Genomic DNA, 21,707 nt, shown 5'->3' on the forward strand with positions numbered 1-21,707 from the left:
GTCGTGAACACACGGACAGATACAGTACAGAGACAGGAGACAGATGCAGAATCCTGGGGCTAGCAGAGTTTGGCAACAAGGTATCAGAAAGACAAAGGTACAGAATCAGAGATCAGAAGAATGGTCAGGAAAGCAGAAGGTCATAACAGATAATCAACAATGCCTAGACTTGAGTGTGAGCTCCTAGATTCTCACACTCCAGGAACTGGACTAGATAATAGCAATAATACAGATTCCTAGACTAAGGTGTGAGTTCCTTGGCCATCAACACCTTGGAAACTGGTCTAGATAATAATACAGATAATAACAGAATTCCTAGGCTAAGGAGTAAGCTCCGTGATCATCAACACCTACGAAGCTGTCTAATAAACACAGATACTGACAAGGTCTGAGTGCTACCACGTAGTGATCGCAACGCCAGACACCAGATGAATGACCAGCACCCAGTATATATACACTAGCGCCCTCCAGCGCCTCCCCTAAGTGCTGGACCAATGAAAGTTGCTGAAATTGTCAGCTGACCGGCTTGGTCAGCTGACCCCCTTCTGACTGCCATAAAGGCCCTGCCTCTCTGCGCGCGCGCATCCTCCTAAACCAGTGTGGACTATCAGTCCCAGCCACACCAGTCATGTGTTGTAATGTTTCTGCTGTGTTGGATGCGGAAACCGCCGCACCGCTGTTTGTGCGTGCGGCATTTTCTCCGCATTACGGAGAGGAGCAGGCCTATGCGTGCAACTTGCCGCATTGGACGCGGAATCCGCCGCCCTGTTGTTTGAGCATGCAGCGGTTTCTCCGCGCTCCGACTGCGCGCCAGCTGCCATGTTGAACGCGGAGTCAGCCGCCTCACTCTGAGTATTAGCGGCGGCTTTTCCGCGTTTCCTCACACTAATACTCCCTTTCCCATGATAAATATTTACCTTTTCTCGACTCGATCATCAGGGGAGTTTGTGTGGCTGATATTGTGGTGACACCCCTCCCACAGTGTGATGTCATGACCATGGTCCTGACCATTTGCTGTCTGTGAAACTCGATGCATTGTGGGAAATAACGACTGTTTCCAACTTCCAAGCAAGCAGTATCTCCCTCTGGGCATAGAACTTTCAGTAACAAACCTTCCATACTGCCCACCTTACACAGCTAAAGATATAACTACCACTGATAAATTTCAGAATGCAAATTAGGGAGAGGAAATATTTTAAATGGGCAAATAATGATTAAATAATCTATAAATGAATATTGTAAAAAAAAAAAAAAAAAAAAAAAAATAAGCAATGTTATTTATGATGTTATTTTCACTACAGTGCTACAGTAGCTCTTTAACGGGAACCAGAAAGGAAGGAGACTTAAAAAAAGAAATAGATTTCATACATACCTTGGGCTTCCTCCAGCCCCATAAGCCTGGATCGCTCCCACGCCGCCATCCTCCGCTTCCTGGATCTGTTGGTACCGGGTCATGTCACTTCCGGCGGACACGGCCAATTGTCCGCATGATCAGGGGCTCCCTCCATACGCATGCGACTGCACAGTATGCAGCCGCATGCGTAAGGGTATGCTGGGAGCCTCTGTGATGTGGCCAATTGGCCGCGTGCTTTGGCCAACTGGCTGAAAGTACGGGACCCGCTACTGGCGGATCCAGGAAGCGGAGGACGGCGGTGTGGGAGCGATCCAGGCTTATGGGGCTGGAGGAAGCCCCAGGTATGTATAAAATCTTTTAGCTTCTTAATATCTGGTTCTCTTTAAGGAGTTGATCAAACTGCAACTGTGAAACACACGGCTATCATTCCGTACACCCAATGGACTGTAGCCCGATCACAGCTGAATCGCGGTGGTGGAAATTATTAGGAAACGCCATTGCATCACTGCATGATTGCGATCGCATTTCTAAGTGGAAAATATATCTAATACAACAACCTATACTGATGAGACATAGAAGGGCATAGTTTTAATTTTCTGCCTAAACGTTTAAGAAACATCAAATTGATGGCCAGTAAAAATCACAGTTCTTGCTTAGTTCAGAATACTGGCAAAGAAGCTTTTACAAGTGTGTGTCTGCATTATTTACTTAGTAATGATTTGCAATCCTCCCAGTTTTTTTACAAATATAAACAATGAGGCCTCCCTAAATGGCCACCTGCAAGGGAAACTTAGCTTTAAATAGTAATAATTGGGTTCCATTAAATTGTGTAGGATTATGAGAAACCTGTTATGGGTGACAGAAAAATACATAGTTGGCCTAAATCTTGGTATAGAATCCACTTTATTTTAATAGCAAGAAATGAGGCTGGCACTAAATGCTGGCAGGAAATAGCAGCAGGAATTGTTGTGTGGATGTGCACATCAGTGAGTCGGACGTTCATATTGTGTAAGAAGGTAGCTTGAGAGGCACACCGTGTCCGGCTCATTGCAAGTTCTCTACTGTTGGCCCAAGGAAGTCGGCCTACGAAACGGGTTGCCAGTGCAAAATAAACTATCCATTGTTTTATTAATCCAGTGTTGTTTTCGAGGTAAGCCACCAGTTTTATATCCAATTGGGCGTTTCATTTTCAAAACCCCTCCCCCTTTGTCGAGGGACTTTGGTCCCTGGAGGCTCAGCCGCTCCTGTGATCATACTTTTTGAGAGAGAGAGTGACCACTCCCAAAATCATTTGGGACATACCCGAGTGGAGGCAAGTTTATGATCTTCCACTTGCCTGTTGGTTGGTTGCCCTGGCTGCAACCCATCTTTAAGAGTACTACTCTTTTGCTCCTTCTAGCCCTATACCAGTGACATATTGTGCTATTGGGGCTTCCATTTTTTCTGTGCTTTCTTTTTCAAGGTGTGGAACCAGTGGTGTAACTACAATTCATGCCCCCCCAGTGAAACGTTGATGGGGTCCTCCCAATGTTCACACCCCTTTCCTCCCCTTAATGCCCTTGGGGCCCATCTCACAACAGTTATAAAACAAGTGTGGCCATCATGATCTTCACTCAATTGTATCAAAGGAAGGGAAGGTTAGTAGTTGGGGGCCCCCCACAGTTTGGGCCCCCTTGCAATCACAGGGACTGCTCCTCTCTAGTTACGCCCATGAGTGGAACCACTCCTTATTTCTGTGACTTGCACTGTACATAAAGATAGGTAGAACAGTTTTTCCTGAAAAGGAAATCCGATAGACCAGCCTTTCTCAACTTTTTTAACCTGGAGGAACCCTGCAAATAACTTTTGGATCCCAAGGAACCCCTTCAAACAATGTTTTAATCTCGAGGAACCCCTGCATTTATTTTGCAGGAGGCGTGGTCTTTAAAAGTAGGTGTGGCTGTTTATTTCACTACCCCCCTATTACACTGCCACTCATTATACTGTCTCCTTATCCTAGTGATTTTTATTGATGTACTCACTATTAAGCAGGCCATACAGTCGTTAGATTAGCAGCAGATAGATCTCTGATCTATCTGATGTGTTTAGGAACATTTTTTACTAGGAACAGATTTCCAATAGATTTCAGTATGAAATCTATAGAAAATCGGTGTGATGGCATTTTTTTGCCATCAGATTTCCATTAGGTCCAATGCAAAATGATAAGCAATCTCAACAGATCGACCTAGATTTTCCAGCATGTCAGAATGATTGAAATCGATCGAAATTGGTCAATCGATTTGCGATCGATCGGCTGCTAATCGGCTCAGTGTGTGGGCAGCTTTATTCGAACCTACAATTTAGTGCTTGTACCCTATATTATAATGTGCTCTATTATTCTTCCCCAACGATGGGGGGAAATGCCAGAGAACCCTGGTTGAGAATGCCTCAATAGACTGACAAGACAAGACACAGAACATTTATATTGTACTTTTCTCCTGGTGGACTCAAAGCGCCAGAGCTGCGGCCACAAGGACGCGCCCTATAGGCAGTAGCAGCGTTAGGGAGTCTTGCCCAAGGTCTCCTACTGAATGGTTGCTGGCTTACTGAACAGGCAGAGCCGAGATTTGAACCCAGGTCTCCTGGCAGAGCCCTTAATCATTACACTATCCAGCCACAGATAGAGCAGTTACTTTTCTGAAAATGCAAGGCGTTTTGAATCAGGATGATACCATTTATTGGCTAAGTTATAGATGAATAAACAGTGAGTGAAACTGTGTACATTTTTCCAAAAAGATCCTGTTTAAAATGATAAATTAGAAAGCAGTTGTGACTCAGCTGCATCCCACAGATCTCCCAGGCCGTAGAAATAATCCACATAATTACATTTTACCACAAAGCCGCTCCTTCTGTGTTTAAATGGGTATTTTAATATTTCAATATGTTTACAATACGGATCTCATCAATAGTGCATGGGCAGTGTATTAATTTGCCGCCCAGGGCACAAATGAGGTTGGCGTAGCCCGTAAGCGTGTGCGCGCCGCTGCTGCTGGCCCATGTTCCTGCATTTGTCCTCTCTGAGCGCGATCTTTCGCCCTGATTTAATATCCCCGGACACGCCGGACACTTCTGTATAAAACAAGATCTGATTAGGCCCTGTGAACAATGGCTCTCTGCTAACATCTGCAAATAATAATGTGACATTTTTATCCAGATCATTTACATATTTATCGGGATTCTGGCATGCAAATGCTTTCTTTGTGCAGAAATGCCTGTCAATGTTGTATCATATCAATTATGCACCATATAAAAGAGAGTGATTTGTAAAGCCAAAACACAGGGAATTACCATTAGACTCATTTGAATAATGCAGTTTGCCCTATTATGAGGAGTGTAATGTTGTTAAGAGCAAGTGAGCCACAATTGGACACTTCATGGAATGAGTGATGGATAGAGGGCTACCATCCTGATGCCTGACACATGAATGTCCCTCTTGATACTGATGTGGCCTTTCAGTAAACAAGCCTGGAGTGCTTGTTTTCTTTTCCTTTTGATCAGGATTTTAGGTCTATTAGGCTTGTTTCTACAGCACAGCAAAGATCAAGGCCCGTGTGCCTTGTTTAGAAACACAGAACTGCCAGATTGTGTTTTAAATGAAAACTCTCCACTTCTGTTGATATTTTGGCACAAGTGAATATGGGAATAATAAACTTCTAGTGCTGCTGTGCACAAACAGGACATTAGATGATACCCAGTAGGGGCATAGAAAGCAATACAAACAGTGATCCTTGAACCTTTGCTCCGCCTGCTTGTGTTTAAAGGATACCCGATGTGACATGTGACATGATGAGATAGAAATGTGTATGTACAGTGCTTAGCACACAAATAACTATGATGTGCTCCTTTTTTTCCTTTCTGTGAGTCAGGACTGGTTCAAACTACAATGTGACCCTCACTGATAACAAATTACAACTATAAAACACTTTCCAGCTGAAAATGGCTCCTGAGAGCAGGAAAGAGATAAAAAAGGTCAATAGTTCATAGATTTTAGCTCTGGCATACTTCAATGAATGCGTCATTGAGAAAAACAGTAACAACTTAAAAAGTAGATTTAAATATAATATTGTGGAATATCTTAAAACGTCATTTTTTTAGGAGAGGGAGGATAGATACAATTGTTTATTTCATCAGTTTATTTTCAACTTGGGTGTCCTTTAACCCTCCTGGCGGTTAATTTTTTTTGCCATATAGGCAAAAATCCTTTTTTTTTTTTTTTTTTAATGTTTTTTGTTTTTGTTTCATGTAAAGCTACCAGAGTGGTAGCTACATGAAACACCACTAGAGGGCGCATGTGTCCCTCTAGTGCAGTCGTCGCCGGCATCTATAGCAAACGGGGAACGCGTAACGGGGAACGCGGGGGGGCCCTCTTGCGCCGTTGCGTGCGGGCGATCGCCGCGGCGATCAAGCTGTACGTGTGGCTAGCAAAGTGCTAGCTGCGCGTACAGCATTTTAAATGGAGCAAATCGCCCCACCAGGGGCTGAGATATCTTCCTGCGCGGCATAGCCCGAGCTCAGCTCGGGCTTACCGCCAGGAAGGTTAAAGCAGCACGGACAGCCATAGTATTCCAGGAAGAAAAATACATACATAAGTAGATAAATACTTGTACTTGTACAAAACGTGTATTGTACTCTCCATGTGTTGATTTCAGTGAATTCTATATAGTTAATAAATAAAAAACTGTTCTAGGAATTTTCCATCTTTACTGCCTCTGACTGAAGCCAATCCTTAAGTCACTTCCTCCCTTATTTTCTTTTTTCTTCTCCTAGAATCTGCACTGTCATATCTAGCTTGCTTTGTAAACACATGTAAGCACAGCATGGATTGTATTTCAGCAGCTTTAGACTGATCTGCTCTCAGCCAATCAGTGAGAAGCAGGAATGTGGGAGGGGTGATAATCCGCTTCCCTCTGCTCGACAATGTACCAACTAGAGCCAGGCTGACTGAGATAAGATTTACTACAGCAGAAACGTTTATGATGATATTGGAATGCTTGCAATGCAGGGTGAGGTTGCAGGCTGCATAGTAAACATAGCAGTGGGTAAATGGAATTTGATTTTATGGCTGACAATCTGCCTTTTTAGGGCTTTTAGGCTTGTTACTACACAGAACTGCCAGATTGTGTTTTAAATGAAAGGTCTCCACTTCTGTTGATATTTTGGCACAAGTGAATATGGGAATACTTACCTTGTAGTGCTGTGTGCAAACAGGACATTAGATGATCCCCAGATGGAGCATAGAAAGCAATACAAACAGTGGTCCTTGAGCCTTTGCTCCACCTGCTTGTGTTCAAAGTGCTTAAAGCAAACCTGATCTCAGAACTTCCTCTCTGCTCTGAAAGATAAGCAACAGCATAATGACCTTTAAAGAAAAACATGTCTTTGTTGCAGCTGCTACAAATCCTGCAATAAATCTGTGGTGTGTCTACTTGATGTTTTCATGGAAACACATAGGATTAACACCCTGTGTTTACAAATTAGCTGCTCTGCCAAGGCAGCCAGCTGATACAGCGGAGAGATAGAATTACAGTTATGATTAGTCACAGATGAGGGGTAATTAGACAGGCTACACTGTATACATACATACATACAGGGTGCATTTATCTATGTTGTTCTTCTGTCTTGTGCAAGAGTTTAGGTCAACTTTAAATGTTTGCATCATTGTGGTATTAACTAGCTATGGCTAAGGAGTGATCCTGTGCTCCGACGCATGTCAGCTACTACTTGTCGTTACTGACAATGTGACATTGTTCATTGTTTTTGACAGGTTTTTTTTGCCTTTAGTTGAGTGAACTTCTCTTTCTTTGCAAATCAAGACTTTTATACCTTATATACTGTACCTCATGCAACAAACTTCTTCCCAAAATAATTCTCTAATCAGATCTATTAAGTTTTCCTGGAGCTTACAGCCAAATCCCTTCACATGTATTCAGCTGACCTCTGTTGGCACATTGTAGTTTTCCTAATTTGAGAATATCATTCATCTCTTGTACTCATGCTGCTGAAGTTGGGAATTTTCAGATTTCCAGAGCTTAAAGTGAACCAGAGACGAAGCACCCTTGTGTATTTTACCATATATATCAGTAAGAACATTAAAGAAAACACTTACCATGCTCTCTGTTTCATCCTCCCTGCTAAAAGTGTCTGTTATCAGCTGTGATAAGAATCCCGGACTGAGCATTCAGTCTGGCTTTGCAGGGAATAATTATAGCTGAGTCATTATGGCAGAGCCACAAGGGGGCAGGCTTGGGCTTGAAAAGACACCAGAGAAGACAGACTCAGCTATAGTCTTTCCGTAGCAAAGCTAGACTGAGTGCTCAGTCGGGGATTCTTATCAGAGGAGATAACAGTCAGATTAAACAGAGAACAATGAAACAAAGAGCAGATTAGGTGTTTACTGTCATGTTCCCACTGATTTATAAGGTAAAATACATGAGGGTGCTTCATCTCTGGTTCTCTTTAAAGAGGAACTGTCGCAAAAATCTTAAAATTTATAACACATACAAATAAGAAGTATGTTTCTTCCAGAGTAAAATAAGCCATACATTACTTTTCTCCTATGTTGCTGTCACTTACAGTAGGTAGTAGAAATCTGACATTACCAACAGATTTTGGAATAGCCCATTTTCTCATAGGGGGGTTCTCAGGGTTTTCTTTATTTTTAAAAGCATTTAGTGAATGGCAGTTGCTCTGTCCAACTGCCAAAATAGTGTGCAGCGAGTAGGGAGGCTGGCCAGCATCTTTGTATAAATCATTTTCAGAGAATGTCTTTATAAACAATAAAGGCCATGCTGAGAATCCCCCATAAAGAGATTAACTAGGCCAAAACCTGGCGGTAATGTCAGATTTTTACTGCCTACTGTAAGTGACAGTAACATAGGAGAAAAATAATTTATGGCTCATTTTACTCTGGGAGAAATATACTTATTTTTTTAAATTTTAAGATTTTCGCGACAGTTCCTCTTTAAAGAGAACCTGTACTGAGTAAAATTATTTAAAATAAAAACATGAGGTAACTTTAAATGAACATTACATAGTTACCTTGCCATCAGTTCCTCTCAGAAGCTCACCATTTTCTTCTTACAGTAATCCCTTCCAGTTCTGACAACATTTTGTCAGAACTGAAATATATCAGTTGCTGTCAGTTATATATCAGTTGCTGTCAGTTACAGCTGAGAGGAGAACTGATGTGTCCATGTTTCCCTATGGCTCAAGTGGGCGATGTTACAGTTTAACAGTGTGCTGACCAGGAAGCTGTTATGGTGTAATGGCCATTTTCAAAATGGAGGACGGAGAATTCCACTTATCACAGTGGACAAACAGGACGCAGGAGAGGGAAAATAGATTGAGGAGTAGACTACACAGGAGGTAAGTATGACTTGTGTATGTTTATTTTGTCTTTTAATTTTTAATTCAGGTTTTCTTTAAAGAGAACCTGTACTGAGTAAAAATATTTAAAATAAACACATGAGGTAACTTCAAATAAACATTACATAGTTACCTTGTCACCAGTTCCTTTCAGAAGCTCACCATTTTCTTCTGACAATAATCCCTTCCAGTTCTGACAATATTTTGTCAGATCTGAAATATATCAGTTGCTGTCAATAAAATATCAGTTGCTGTCAATAAAATATCAGTTGCTGTCAGTTATAGCTGAGAGGAAAACTGATGTACCAGGTAATGTCCATGTTTCCCTATGGCTCAAGTGGGCGATGTTACAGTTTAACTGTGTGCTGACCAGGAAGCTGTTATGGGTAATGGCCATTTTCAAAATGGAGGACGGAAAATTCCCTTGATCACAGTGAACAAACAGGACGCGGGACAGGAGAAAGACACTGAGGAGTAGACTACATGGAAGGTAAGTATGACCTGTGTATGCTTATTTTGACTTTTAATTTTCAGTTCAGGTTTTCTTTAAGGATTACTTTGAAGGCTTGAAAGAGGGACGTTGCTAGGATTAACAGAGATCTGGGGCACTTTTGGTCACTCCAGCCGGAAAATGGGTGTGGCCATGCACCAGAATGTGGTTGTGGTCATGGGTGGAGCTAAATTTACATGATCTTAACAGTGGTCTAAGTAGGCCTGCCTAGCAAAATGTTAGATCAAGCCCCCTCTCCATTATTAATAATAATAATAATAATAAATGCAGCATATCACATAAATAGTCAGTGTCACTTAAACATAACTAGGCAGTTACCTGGCTTCTGTGCTGGCTGGTCTGGCTTTCTGCTGGGCAGGCTGGCCTGCTGACAGGTTATCTGGCAGTTCCCCCATAGCATTCCCTGACCTTCTAGTGGCCTCGCATTGAGGCACCACAGCTCCCTGCATACCCCCATAAAGGAACCACAGCACCCATCATGCCCCATAGAGGCATCACAGTGCCCAGCATGGCACCGCTGCACCCAGTATGCCCACATAGAGGCACCACAAGGCACCCAGCATGCCCCATAGAGGCATCGCAGTTCCCAGCATGGCACCGTTACACCCATTATGCCCACATAGAGGCACCACAAGGCACCCAGCATGCCCCATAGAGGCATCACAGTGCCCAGCATGGCACCGCTGCACCCAGTATGCCCACATAGAGGCACCACAAGGCACCCAGCATGCCCCATAGAGGCATCACAGTGCCCAGCATGGCACCGCTACACCCATTATGCCCACATAGAGGCACCACAAGGCACCCAGCATGCCCCATAGAGGCATCGCAGTTCCCAGCATGGCACCGTTACACCCATTATGCCCACATAGAGGCACCACAGCACCCAGCATGGCACCACAGCACCCAGCATGCCCACCATTGAGGCAACATAGATGACACTGCCTGGGGGACATCCGGGCCAACCCAGAATAGATTCGGAGCACGTGCCACTGATCTTTGGGGCTAGCAACGCCCCTGACTTGAAAGAAAGCTCCAGAATATGGCTTATTCTCCCCTGTTAAGGATAGTTCCCCAGGTTCTCCTGTACACGTCTCAACCTCAATTACTGATCTTGAACTTAAGAATATTATATCAGTATTAATAAGATTTGCACACTTCCAGGGAATCTGTATACAATCTCTATTCTGTCTCTTATATCTCCTGCAGATCAGGACTTGCATGAAATCCATAGCACATGACCTTCTAGGAATTAGACACCTCTATGTATTACATTAAGTTGTATTACCATTTGGAAAGCATTCAGCGAGATTCCTGGTACTTCATGTAATATTTTGTTCTAACCACTTTCCATCCAACACAGAAACTTCAGTCCATCCATCTAGCTTTGCTTTGAAGTGAGAGGGATGGGGAGACTGACGTATTTATTTCCCTTTAAACATTGAAAATTGCCTGCAAGGCCGAATGTATACTTTTAGCGCCCCTAGGCCAACTTTCTTGTTGATCCCCTTCCATGTGCAGCAGTGTCCCCCATTTCATATGCAGCCCCCTGTTGCATGCGTAATGTCCATGATCAGCAGGCCTCTCCTCCATGTACAGCTCTTTTGAGCAGCAGCCTCCCTCTTCCATGTCTTGTTCCCCATTTGCAGCCACTTCACACATGCCGCAGCGCCTCTTACATGTCCAGCTGTCCCTCCTCCATACCGCCCCTTGGGCTACAGCTTCCCAAGTCCCGGGACTCCCAGAAATCCACCCCTGAGTGCCTGGCTCGCCTGCCGATCCTCTGCCTCTAATACTTATAGCCATAGACGCTGAGCAAGCATGCAGATCAGATGTTTCTGACTGAAGTCCGACTAGATTAGCTGTATGTTTGTTTCTTTTGGTGGGATTCAGACACTACTGAAGCCAAATACATCAGTAAGACTGCCAGGGAACTGGTAATGTTAAAGAGGAAATAAAAATGCCAGCCACCATATCCCTCTCACCTCTGGTTCCCTCTCTGGAACGTTTTGTAGAAATTTGGAAAAACATATAACATTGCAGTCAGAAAAAACAAAAACAAAGAGTACTTGAAGCTCATGGGATTCTGTATGACATCATTCTTCCCCGCCAGTCACATCTGAGTGATTCATGACTCATTCTCTGAGGACTTGTAGTGGACAGAGACACCCATAAAGAAGCAAAGGCGAGGGGGTTTAATCTGTCCTCAGCTATGTACTTTGCTCCCTTCATCCATCAGTTATAAGATGACTGTACAGATACCTTTGTGGTGGAGAGCTGGTCAGCAAATCCCCAGAGTTAGCGAGTGCAGCTGCTGGCCTCGGTTTCATTTCCTCGGCCTTCATCCCTCCTGAAGTAAAGTCTTATTTCCGTGACGTGCTCACATCAGATGTGTATTTCATTCAGCTGTTCGGGAACCTGAAGGCACTTTCACAATGCACAAATCATTATTGCCTTTACCTCAGCAGCTTTTAATGCCGCTGAAAAACAGCCGGAGTAGCTCCATAGCTCTTCGGTAAACCCTGAAATACAGGATAGGATCACCTTCACTTTGCAGTAAATATATTTAACTCATGTATGTACATCGCTCTGGGCAGACCTGTGTGTACTGGGCAGAGTGAGAAAGCAAGGAGGAATAATTACATTTTGAAACCACAAATTAGAGCCGCATTCAAGGAAAGGCATACATGGACCTGTGTCTGTGGAAACAGTGGGTTGGATGGCTTTAAAGACACAACTGATACTCTCCATATATCTAACCATGAGGAGGAAAAAGAAAATGCACTAAGGGCCTCTGGGACCTTTCCTGATAAAGCTCTTTATAACGGTTCTCCCTACCTTTTTTTCTTTTTATCAAAGTTACACTTCAGAGCTCATCTACAGTCAAAATGTACACTATGCTCACATCAGGCATGTCCAAAGACCAGCCCAGGGGCCAAATGCGGCCCGTAAATCCATTTCTGGTGGCCCCCAAAGTTCACTACAGTTATTTCATGCGGCCCGCAGGCCGTAGATGCGGTGCCGCAGGTAAGTGCCAGCAGCAGTGTATATGGGTCATTTCCCATGGAAATATGTTGGTAAATTGTCACAGGCATAGTGTACCTAACAGCGATCAGCAAAAATTGTGTTTAATTTTGTTAATTCAGCCCCCTAGCACTCTCAACAACAGCAATATGGCCCTTGGCCTAAAATCTTTGGCCACCTCTGGCATAAATAGATTAGCACTAATTCTAAAGGCCTATACACACACTAGATGGATGCTGCCTGACAGAGATTGGGGGTCGCTCTCCCAGGCGACATTGCTGGGCCGAGAATGTAAAGACACGTAGTTGGCCTGAAGGCCAACAATGCGTTCTATTGCAAAGTGGGGCGCGGAAGGTCGATGGAGCAACTGCCGGTGGTTGGACGGAGGTCGGGGCTCCTGTACACATGCTGGATTGGTTGTTATAGTCCACCTCAGCCGACAGTTCAGGCCTTAAAGAGACTCTGTAACTGAAAAAAATTCCCTCTGGGGGATACTTACCTCGGGAAAAGAAAGCCTCAGGGTCCCAATTAGGCTTCCCTGACCTCTGAAGACAGCAGAAATCCAGCCCTGGCTCCCCCAAATCCTCCCCGACCAGCTTGACAAGTTAAGATTTATTTATCACTCCGGGATCCAGCGCAGGCGCTGTAGCGGCTCTTCCTTCGGGTAAGGCAGAAATAGCCAAACCCGATCGTAACCGCTCTACTGCGCACGCACAAAGGACACGCCCCTGCACAGTACAGCAGATCCGATCGGGTTTGGCTATTTCTGCCTTAAAGAGTAACTGTCAGGCTGCAGAAGCTAATTTAAACCTCTATTCTCCTGTGTTAAACAGTTTAGAAGGAAGCCAGAAAGGCATTAGTGAAGATAAAAATCTCTCTTACCTTTGATGTGTGCTTATCAGCAAAGCTAATTAGACCCAAGAGGACGCAAGCCGCATACTATACTGCAAAGCATTCTGGGGCCCTCCCCTCGGCTGCTAATGAGACGTTACAGCAGCTTGTAATCAGTCCAGCGCGTAGCACTGATAAATCTCCGGGCAGAGTACACTGCAGGAGTCAGCTATTGTTCCTAGCCACATGGCTCATTAATATTCACTGCACACTGTGTTATTCAGTACGAGCTTTTCTGTGATCAGGAAGCAGGCAGGACATGACGACACATTTGACAGAAAAACATGGAGCCTGCCATGAGCTGTCAGGAGCATCTATCTCTGCATATACTATATACAAATTCTGTGAAATCCAAACGTGGACAGTGAAATGCATATGTAATGTAAGTACAGCCAATCTTTAGCTACTGATATATGTGTTTATTTTCTCTGAGACCTTATACCTAACAGCTCCTCTTTAAAGAGAATCTGTACTCTAAAATTCTTACAGCAAAAAGCATACCATTCTATTCATTATGTTCTCCTGGGCCCCTCTGTGCTGTTTCTGCCACTCTCTGCTGCAAACCTGGCTTGTAATTGCCAGTTTTAGGCAGTGTTGCAAACAAACTAACCAGTTTGTGATAGTCTCATATAAGCAGAGTGTGTGAGTCATACAGAGCCTGCAGGGGGCCTGGAGGGGGTGTGTATAGCTTCTACCAATCACAAGCAGCCCTGCACATTCCACACATTCCAGCCTTATGCTGGGAATACACGTTTCGTTTTTGCCTTCGTTTTAGCCTTCGATTCGTTCGGTAAACGAATCGAGTGTTGAAAACGTATGTGAAAATAGTCATAATCTCATTATAGTTTCGATTAATAGACCCCAAAAACGAACGACTAGTGATCGAACATGTTTGATATTATCTCTCTTTATCCATCTAATCGAGCCATTGGTAGGCTTGATGGCTGTTCAGATCGATTATATATTAGTTTATGCCGTCCGTCCCTGTACTACGTTTCGTTTCTTTGCAGCCTTCGATCATTGGAAAAACGAAACCATCAGAATCGAAAAAAAAAACGAAACCGTGGGTGGTGATATTAACCGTACGGTCGATTATTTCGGGATCGAAAAGGACAAAAGGCACAATCGAAACGAAGGTTTAAACGAAGGCAAAAACGAAACGTGTATTCCCAGCATTAGCCCGACTGTGCCGACAGAAGAAAACAGATTAGATCATATAACAGAGATAACACAGCCACTGTGCAATTAGGACAAGCTGCAGTGAGCCAGAGCACATTAGAACAGGCAAAGGAACTTATAGGATAGAAGAACTAAGGCTGAAAATTTTGTTACAGAGTCTCTTTAACCCGAACAGAAAGCCGCTACAGCGACTGCGCAGGATCACAGTTGGTAAATATTTACCTCGCCCCACTTCAGGGAACCCGTGCAAATCAACAGAGGGACGGAGGAGGATGGGGGATCCAGAGGCTTCCTTCTTCTGAGGTAAGTATCCCCCAGAGGTTTTTTTTTCCATTACAGATCATCTTTAAGTTCTAAGGACAAACTTTTATTTTTTTTAAAAAAGGGTTAATATGATTGGGTTTAGTTGTATTTGCTCCTGAAGCATTATCAGCACTAAGCTGTAGGGCTTCCATTTAGGTTTTTTTGTATTTCTGAATGCAGTAGATAATGTTTTATAGGTAAGGTAAAATGGAAAATTTGCACAGTTTAAAATGAGCAATGTGGTCATTAAAGATTGACCTGGATATTACATTATTATACTTCTACTACTAACTGAATGTGACCTGTGGGGAGGGGTGCATTGTTATTTTTACACAGATGACATTACTTTAAACCAAAAGCAAGTTGTACAGCTATAGTCAGTAAGGTGTCGGGAGACCTTTTTTTAATTGTGGTTTGTTGCAGACTTTAGATCTGCTTTGAACAGCACACTGGGATCAAAACACCTGATTTTTTTTGTTCGCTTTGTGGTTGCAGGCTCAAAGAGTTAAAGGCAGAAAATGAATTTATCATGCAAGTAGCATTTTTAGAACAAGGTCAGTAATGGTTGTCTACATCAAAGAAAATATGTGCAACAAAAACATTTGTTAAAGCCGTATGTGACCCTCAGATGTCGCTACTTCAGGTTACCCTCTGTTGGTCTTTAACATGGATAGAAATGTATTCACCACATTCCTTACTAAGCATTTCAGAGGGGCCACTTTTTAATGGCAACAGAAAAAGAGGGAATTGCTGCTATTTCTGATAACAAGTTCCTTGTCCGACTGTTAGGCTGATTTTCTTATATTAAAACCTTAAAGAGGAACTCAAGTGAAAATAATGTAGTAAAAAAAAGTGCTTCATTTTTTACCATAATTATGTATAAATGATTTAGTCAGTGTTTGGTCATTGTAAAATCTTTCCTCTCCCCGGTTTACATTCTGACATTTATTACATGGTGACATTTTTACTGTGGGCAGGTTATGTAGCTGCTCCTAGCTGTTTTGGCTGTTAGAGACAGCTGTAAACAGCTAATTCCTGTCTGTGAACATTATTACATTGTGGCAGTTTGCCCAGAGTACCGCGGTACTCAGAGCTTCTTGTGGGAGGGGTTTTAGCACAAAATCAGTCATACAGCGCCCCCTGATGGTCTGTTTGTGAAAATCATTATATTTCTAATGTAAAAGGGGATATCAGCTACTGATTGGGATAAAAGTTCAATTCTAGGTTGGAGTTTCTCTTTAAAGGCGTTGTGACTGAACCCTGGCCCACTGGCTGCTTGCCTTCTCCAAGTGCTTAACTCAGAAATAATTTACACCAAAATATCAGCATGTCTACTTAAGAAATTGTTTTTTTGTTGTTTTTTTTCAAAGAGATAGCGATGGAAGCCTTAAAGTGAACCCAAGCCGGAACTTTAAAAAAAAAATACTGCCTGATCCGGGGGGCTAGCCAAATCTGGTAGTCTCAATTAATGTGGCTCTCTGCCGCTCGTGTGGCCAGAAATCTTCTACTTTCAGTTTTCGTGACCCCTGGGGTCATGATGCTGCAGCTCTGTGTGTTTCAACACAGAGCACAGAGCAGGGAGGCGGGGGAGCAGCATGGGAGAGGCAGAGCTGCCCAATCACAACTGGGGAAGGAGCATTTGGAACGCCCCTGTGGGCATTTTGCAGGAGTGCTTCTCCTGCAAGGGACGCCCCTTCCCCAGTTAGATGCCGACAAGCTGCTTGTCGGTGTTTTCTATAGGTGATATAGCGGCACTGGGGGGCAGAGAACAGTGCAGGAGGGTCACACAGGTATGTCATGGAGCAGAAAACATGCCTCTGTTAAAACCCCCCTCCTCCTTCCGACCCCACTGTAAAGTGTACCCTCGCGTCAAAAATCACTTACTTACCTAGGAAGAGGGAGTCCTGTAGAGCAGAGTTTCTCATCCCCATCCTCAAGGCCCACCAACAGTACATATTTTGCAGGAAACCACAAACATACACAGGTGTGGTAATTAGAGTCTCAACAGAGCTGATTAAATGGGCAGTATGGCGAACATAGCTGATTTTAGTTATAAAAATAATGTGCACAAGAGGCCCAAGTAAAAAAAAAAAAAAAGTAAATAGCTGGTGAAAAGTAAAGTGGTGTGTGACAGCACACATTGCTGCAGCTGGGGGGATGGAAATACACAATTAAACACTTTATCCACAACTACAGTATATCTACGTCCTCTGTGACTTCATTTAAGCCGCGAGTCAGTAGATATACATCTTGTAGCAGAAGCAGTGCTGTGCAGGATTGGGCATCACTAATTGGTGAATGGAAATATATGTTCCCTGAGCCAATGAGATAGATTTTTACCATTAAAAATACTTTTATTTTCTCAGTTCATAGTGAAAAATACACTCTGTAGCATTATTTCAGAATTAAATATCTTCACCATAAATTGTGACAGGAACATAATCTAAGTTTTGTGATGAGCGGTAAGAATAGCCAAACAAAATTTGTGTTTTTTATCTACAGTAGCACTTTTTTTTTAACTGGAATTGGTAAAACTGAGAAATGTGGTTTTTTTCCTTGTTTTCCCATTAAATTCATAGAAAACAAAATTGTTTAAGAGAAAAAATGGCATGCAATGAAAGCCTAGTTTGTCTTGAAAAAAAAAAACAATATATACAGTGGCTTGCAAAAATATTCGGCCCCCTTGAAGTTTTCCACATTTTGTCACATTGCTGCCACAAACATGAATCATTGGAATTACATGTGAAAGACCAATACAAAGTGGTGTACACGTAAGAAGTGGAACGAAAATCATACATGATTCCAAACATTTTTTTACAAATAAATAACTGCAAAGTGGGGTGTGCATAATTATTCAGCCCCCTTTGGTCTGAGTGCAGTCAGTTGCCCATAGACATTGCTTGATGAGTGCTGTGTGTAATCTAATGTCAGTACAAATACAGCTGCTCTGTGACGGTCTCAGAGGTTGTCTAAGAATATTGGGAGTAACATCATCATGAAGTCCAATGAACACACCAGACAGGTCAGGGATAAAGTTATTGAGAAATTTAAAGCAGGCTTAGGCTACAAAAAGATTTCCAAAGCCTTGAACATCCCACGGAGCACTGTTCAAGGGATTATTCAGAAATGGAAGGAGTATGGCACAACTGTAAACCTACCAAGACAAGGCCTTCCACCTAAACTCACAGGCCGAGCAAGAAGAGCGCTGATCAGAAATGCAGTCAAGAGGCCCATGGTGACTCTGGAGGAGCTGCAGAAATCTACAGCTCAGGTGGGAGACTTTGTCCATAGGACAACTATTAGTTGTGCACTGCACTAAGTTGGCCTTTATGGAAGTGTGGCAAGAGGAAAGCCATTGTTAACAGAAAAGCATAAGAAGTGCCGTTTGCAGTTTGCCCCAAGACATGTGGGGGACACAGCAAACATGTGGAAGAAGATGCTCTGGTCAGATGAGACCAAAACCGAACTTTTTGGCCAAAATGCATAACGCTATGTGTGGCGGAAAACTAACACTGCACATCACTCTGAACACACCATCCCCACTGTCAAATATGGTGGTGGCAGCATCATGCTAGGGGGGTGTATCTCTTCAGCAGGGACAGGGAAGCTGGTCAGAGTTGATGGGAAGACGGATGGAGCCAAATACAGGGCAAACTTAGAAGAAAACCTCTTGGAGACTGCAAAGACTTGAAACTGGGGCGGAGGTTCACCTTCCAGCAGGACAATGACCCTAAACATAAAGCCAGGGCAACAATGGAATAGTCTAAAACAAAACATATCCATGTGTTAGAATGGCCCAGTCAAAGTCCAGATCTAAATCCAAACAAGAATCGGTTGCAAGATCTGAAAACTGCTGTTCACAAAGGCTGTCCATCTAATCGGACTGAGCTGGGGCTGTTTTGCAAAGAAGAATGGGCAAGGATTTCAGTCTCTAGATGTGCAAAGCTGGTAAAGACATACCCTAAAAGTCTGGCAGCTGTAATTGCAGCAAAAGGTGGTTCTACAAAGTATTGACTCAGGGGGCCAAATAATTACGCACACCCCACTTTGCAGTTTTTTTTTTTAATGTTTTGAAACGTATGATTTTCTATCCACTTCTCACGTGTACACCACTTGTATTAGTCTTTCATGTGGAATTCCAATAAAATTGATTCATGTTTGTGGCAGCAATGTGACAAAATGTGGAAAACTTCAAGGGGGCCAAATACTTTTGCAAGCCACTGTATTTCATTTCTGTGTCATAAGTAGGGATAAAGTTATTTCTGATTAAATAAGGACAAGTTAAACTGTCAAAACTGTTCTGGTCCATAAGTGGGAAACAAGGTCTGGATGCGAAGTGGTTAAGCGACGGAGGTCAGAAAAGCTCATTAACCATGTAGGGGCAGGAGAGCAACTCCCGTTCTGGCTAGAAATATCCTCTCCCTCTGATAAGAAGTTACACGCTCCTTGCGATGTGTTGTGTAATCTCAGTAGCGTATCTGCTCGTTCATGCGCACTAAACCCAGCTATAGCTGTAATTCATATTACAGTCTATGGCGGCGCCTAAATTAGCCATTTTGTCATTCTATTCTTAAAAATTAGTTTAAAATTTGCCATAGTTTTATGCCAAGTTTGAAAACTTAAAAAAAATAGATTTAATGTTTTGTCGCAGCTCAATGACAAAGTCTGTCCTGTGTTTCATGGAGCTAAAATATACACACTATTGGCCTTTTTATCTATCCCCTGAAGCTCCGTTTACTGCCAGTAAAGTGTTTTGTGGCTGTTATTCCTTATCATTGAGGGACCCTACAGTCCGACTAGGTCCTGGCTGGAGAAAAACTGTGAGTTGTATACATGAATATTAACTCTTTCAAGCAGGGAAAGAAGAAAAGGAACACACCGTATTTATTTATTTTTATGCTTGCTACAGTACATGCACATCATCATGTCACTTTAACTTTAACTTTAAACAATAAATATATAAGTAGATAAATAATTGTTCTACTTACATAAAATATGTATTGCACTGTCCACGTTATGATTCCTGTGAATTTTATAAAGGAAAAGTAGAGAATCCTATTCTAGACGGTTTCCATATTTACAGTGGCTATTTTGAAGCCAGTCGTGATGTAATATCCACCCTTAGTCTCCTTTGCCTGATTTGCCCGCCCTTCACTATAGAAAGTGCATTGTTTCAGCCTGAGAAATTGTGGCCAATCTGAGAGAAACAGAGATGTGGGAGGGGAAAACAGGAGGGCTTCAGCCAATCAGGCTGCATTAGTTAAGTCTGAGGGTAAAGCAGAGAAGCAAAAAAAGACAACCCAGCATGCCCTGCAACTTCTCTTTTGTGTACCACATTTTCTGTGTACTAAATAAGAGTGATGTAAACTGGGGAATGATCATTTATCAACAAGAGAAGTGATAGTGATTTTAACTTTTGGATTGCCTGGTTAGCATCCTTATTACTTGTTTACCAGATAAAAATAATTGATTTTTTATTTTATGCCCGACAGTTACTCTTTAATTACAAGCAAAAATATGGCATGCGCTACATTCACACCTCAACACAATGCTGAAAAGGCCATATTCACGCACTTTATCTGCATTGGAAGATGAAGAAAAACATAGAATAATGCAGATGGTACATATGATTCTTGCAGTCTATCCAGAGATGCTATTTCTTGTCACTAATAGCAGATATTGGTATATGGCTACATCGGTACAAAAGGCTAAACTTTTCTGTCAGCTTTCAGTTTGATGCCGGCTTGGCCTATTTCGAGCCGTGCAGCGTGGAAATGTCATTGTTTACGTTACAGGTAGCTGACATTTCATGCTCACCTTTATCTCTTGTCTTTCTTGTGTTTTCCCCTCATTAAAATGGAGATTATTTTGTTCTTTTAGTTATCGACAAATTGCTTGACTGGCAAGTGGCCTCCATGGTGAGGATGTGAAGTTTGTCAAATAAGCATTCTCTAACTCTACAAGTAAACAAATGCCATTGATCCGCCGCATAGCAAGGCTTCTGACATAATCAAGACTTTATTAAAATATTGAAAAGAGAGATGTGCCTGTTGGAGGTTGTCTGGTGCTCAGTCTGTCAAGGACACTAATATGTGACTCCGGTAGGTGCAGATGGTGGCTAAAGCTCTCCTACATGAATATGTGACTGCGGCAGGTGCAGAGGGTGGTTAAAGCTCTCCTATATGAATATGTGACTGCGGCCGGTGCAGAGGGTGGCTAAAACTCTCCTACATGAATATGTGACTGCAGCAGGTGCAGATGGTGGCTAAAGCTCTCCTACACTAATGTGTGACTGCAGCAGGTGCGAAGGGTGGCTAAAGCTCTCCTACATGAATATGTGACTGCGGCAGGTGCAGAGGGTGGATAAAGCTCTCCTATATGAATATGTGACTACGGCCGGTGCAGAGGGTGGCTAAAGCTCTCCTACATGAATATGTGACTGCAGCAGGTGCAGATGGTGGCTAAAGCTCTCCTACACTAATGTGTGACTGCAGCAGGTGCGAAGGGTGGCTAAAGCTCTCCTACAGGAATATGGGACTGCAGCAGGTGCAGAGGGTGGCTAAAGCTCTCTTACACTAATATGTGACTGCAGCAGGTGCCGAGAGTGGCTATAGCTCTCCGACACCAATATGTGACTGCGGTAGGTGCAGAGGATGGCTAAAGCTCTCCTACAGGAATATGTGACTGCAGCAGGTGCAGATGGTGGCTAAAGCTCTCCAACACGAATATGTGACTGTGGCAGGTGCAGAGTGTGGCTAAAGCTCTCCAACACGAATATGTGACTGCAGCAGGTGCAGAGGGTGGCTAAAGCTCTCCTACACTAATATGTGACTGTGGCAGGTGCAGAGGGTGGCTAAAGCTCTCCAACACGAATATGTGACTGCAGCAGGTGCAGATGGTGGCTAAAGCTCTCCAACACGAATATGTGACTGCAGCAGGTGCAGATGGTGGCTAAAGCTCTCCAACACGAATATGTGACTGCGGCAGGTGCAGAGTGTGGCTAAAGCTCTCCTACACTAATATGTGACTGCGGCAGGTGCA

General features: G+C 43.1%; 1 protein-coding gene across 2 annotated transcripts in view; it reads left to right on the forward strand.

Moving 5' to 3' along the window:
* Positions 1-21,707, forward strand: part of NBAS (NBAS subunit of NRZ tethering complex) — a 916,216-nt gene that overhangs the window by 703,376 nt on the left and 191,133 nt on the right. The window contains exon 48 of one of the 2 annotated variants that reach the window (XM_068280282.1): positions 15,162-15,220. The exons of the other annotated variant lie outside the window; for it this stretch is intronic. Within the exon in view, the coding sequence (XP_068136383.1) occupies positions 15,162-15,220 (59 nt within the window). The remainder of the gene's footprint in view (positions 1-15,161; positions 15,221-21,707) is intronic. 2 annotated transcript variants of the gene reach the window in all.

The sequence above is a fragment of the Hyperolius riggenbachi genome, chromosome 4 (genome assembly GCF_040937935.1).
Source record: "Hyperolius riggenbachi isolate aHypRig1 chromosome 4, aHypRig1.pri, whole genome shotgun sequence".
Classification (NCBI taxonomy): Eukaryota; Metazoa; Chordata; class Amphibia; order Anura; family Hyperoliidae; genus Hyperolius; species Hyperolius riggenbachi.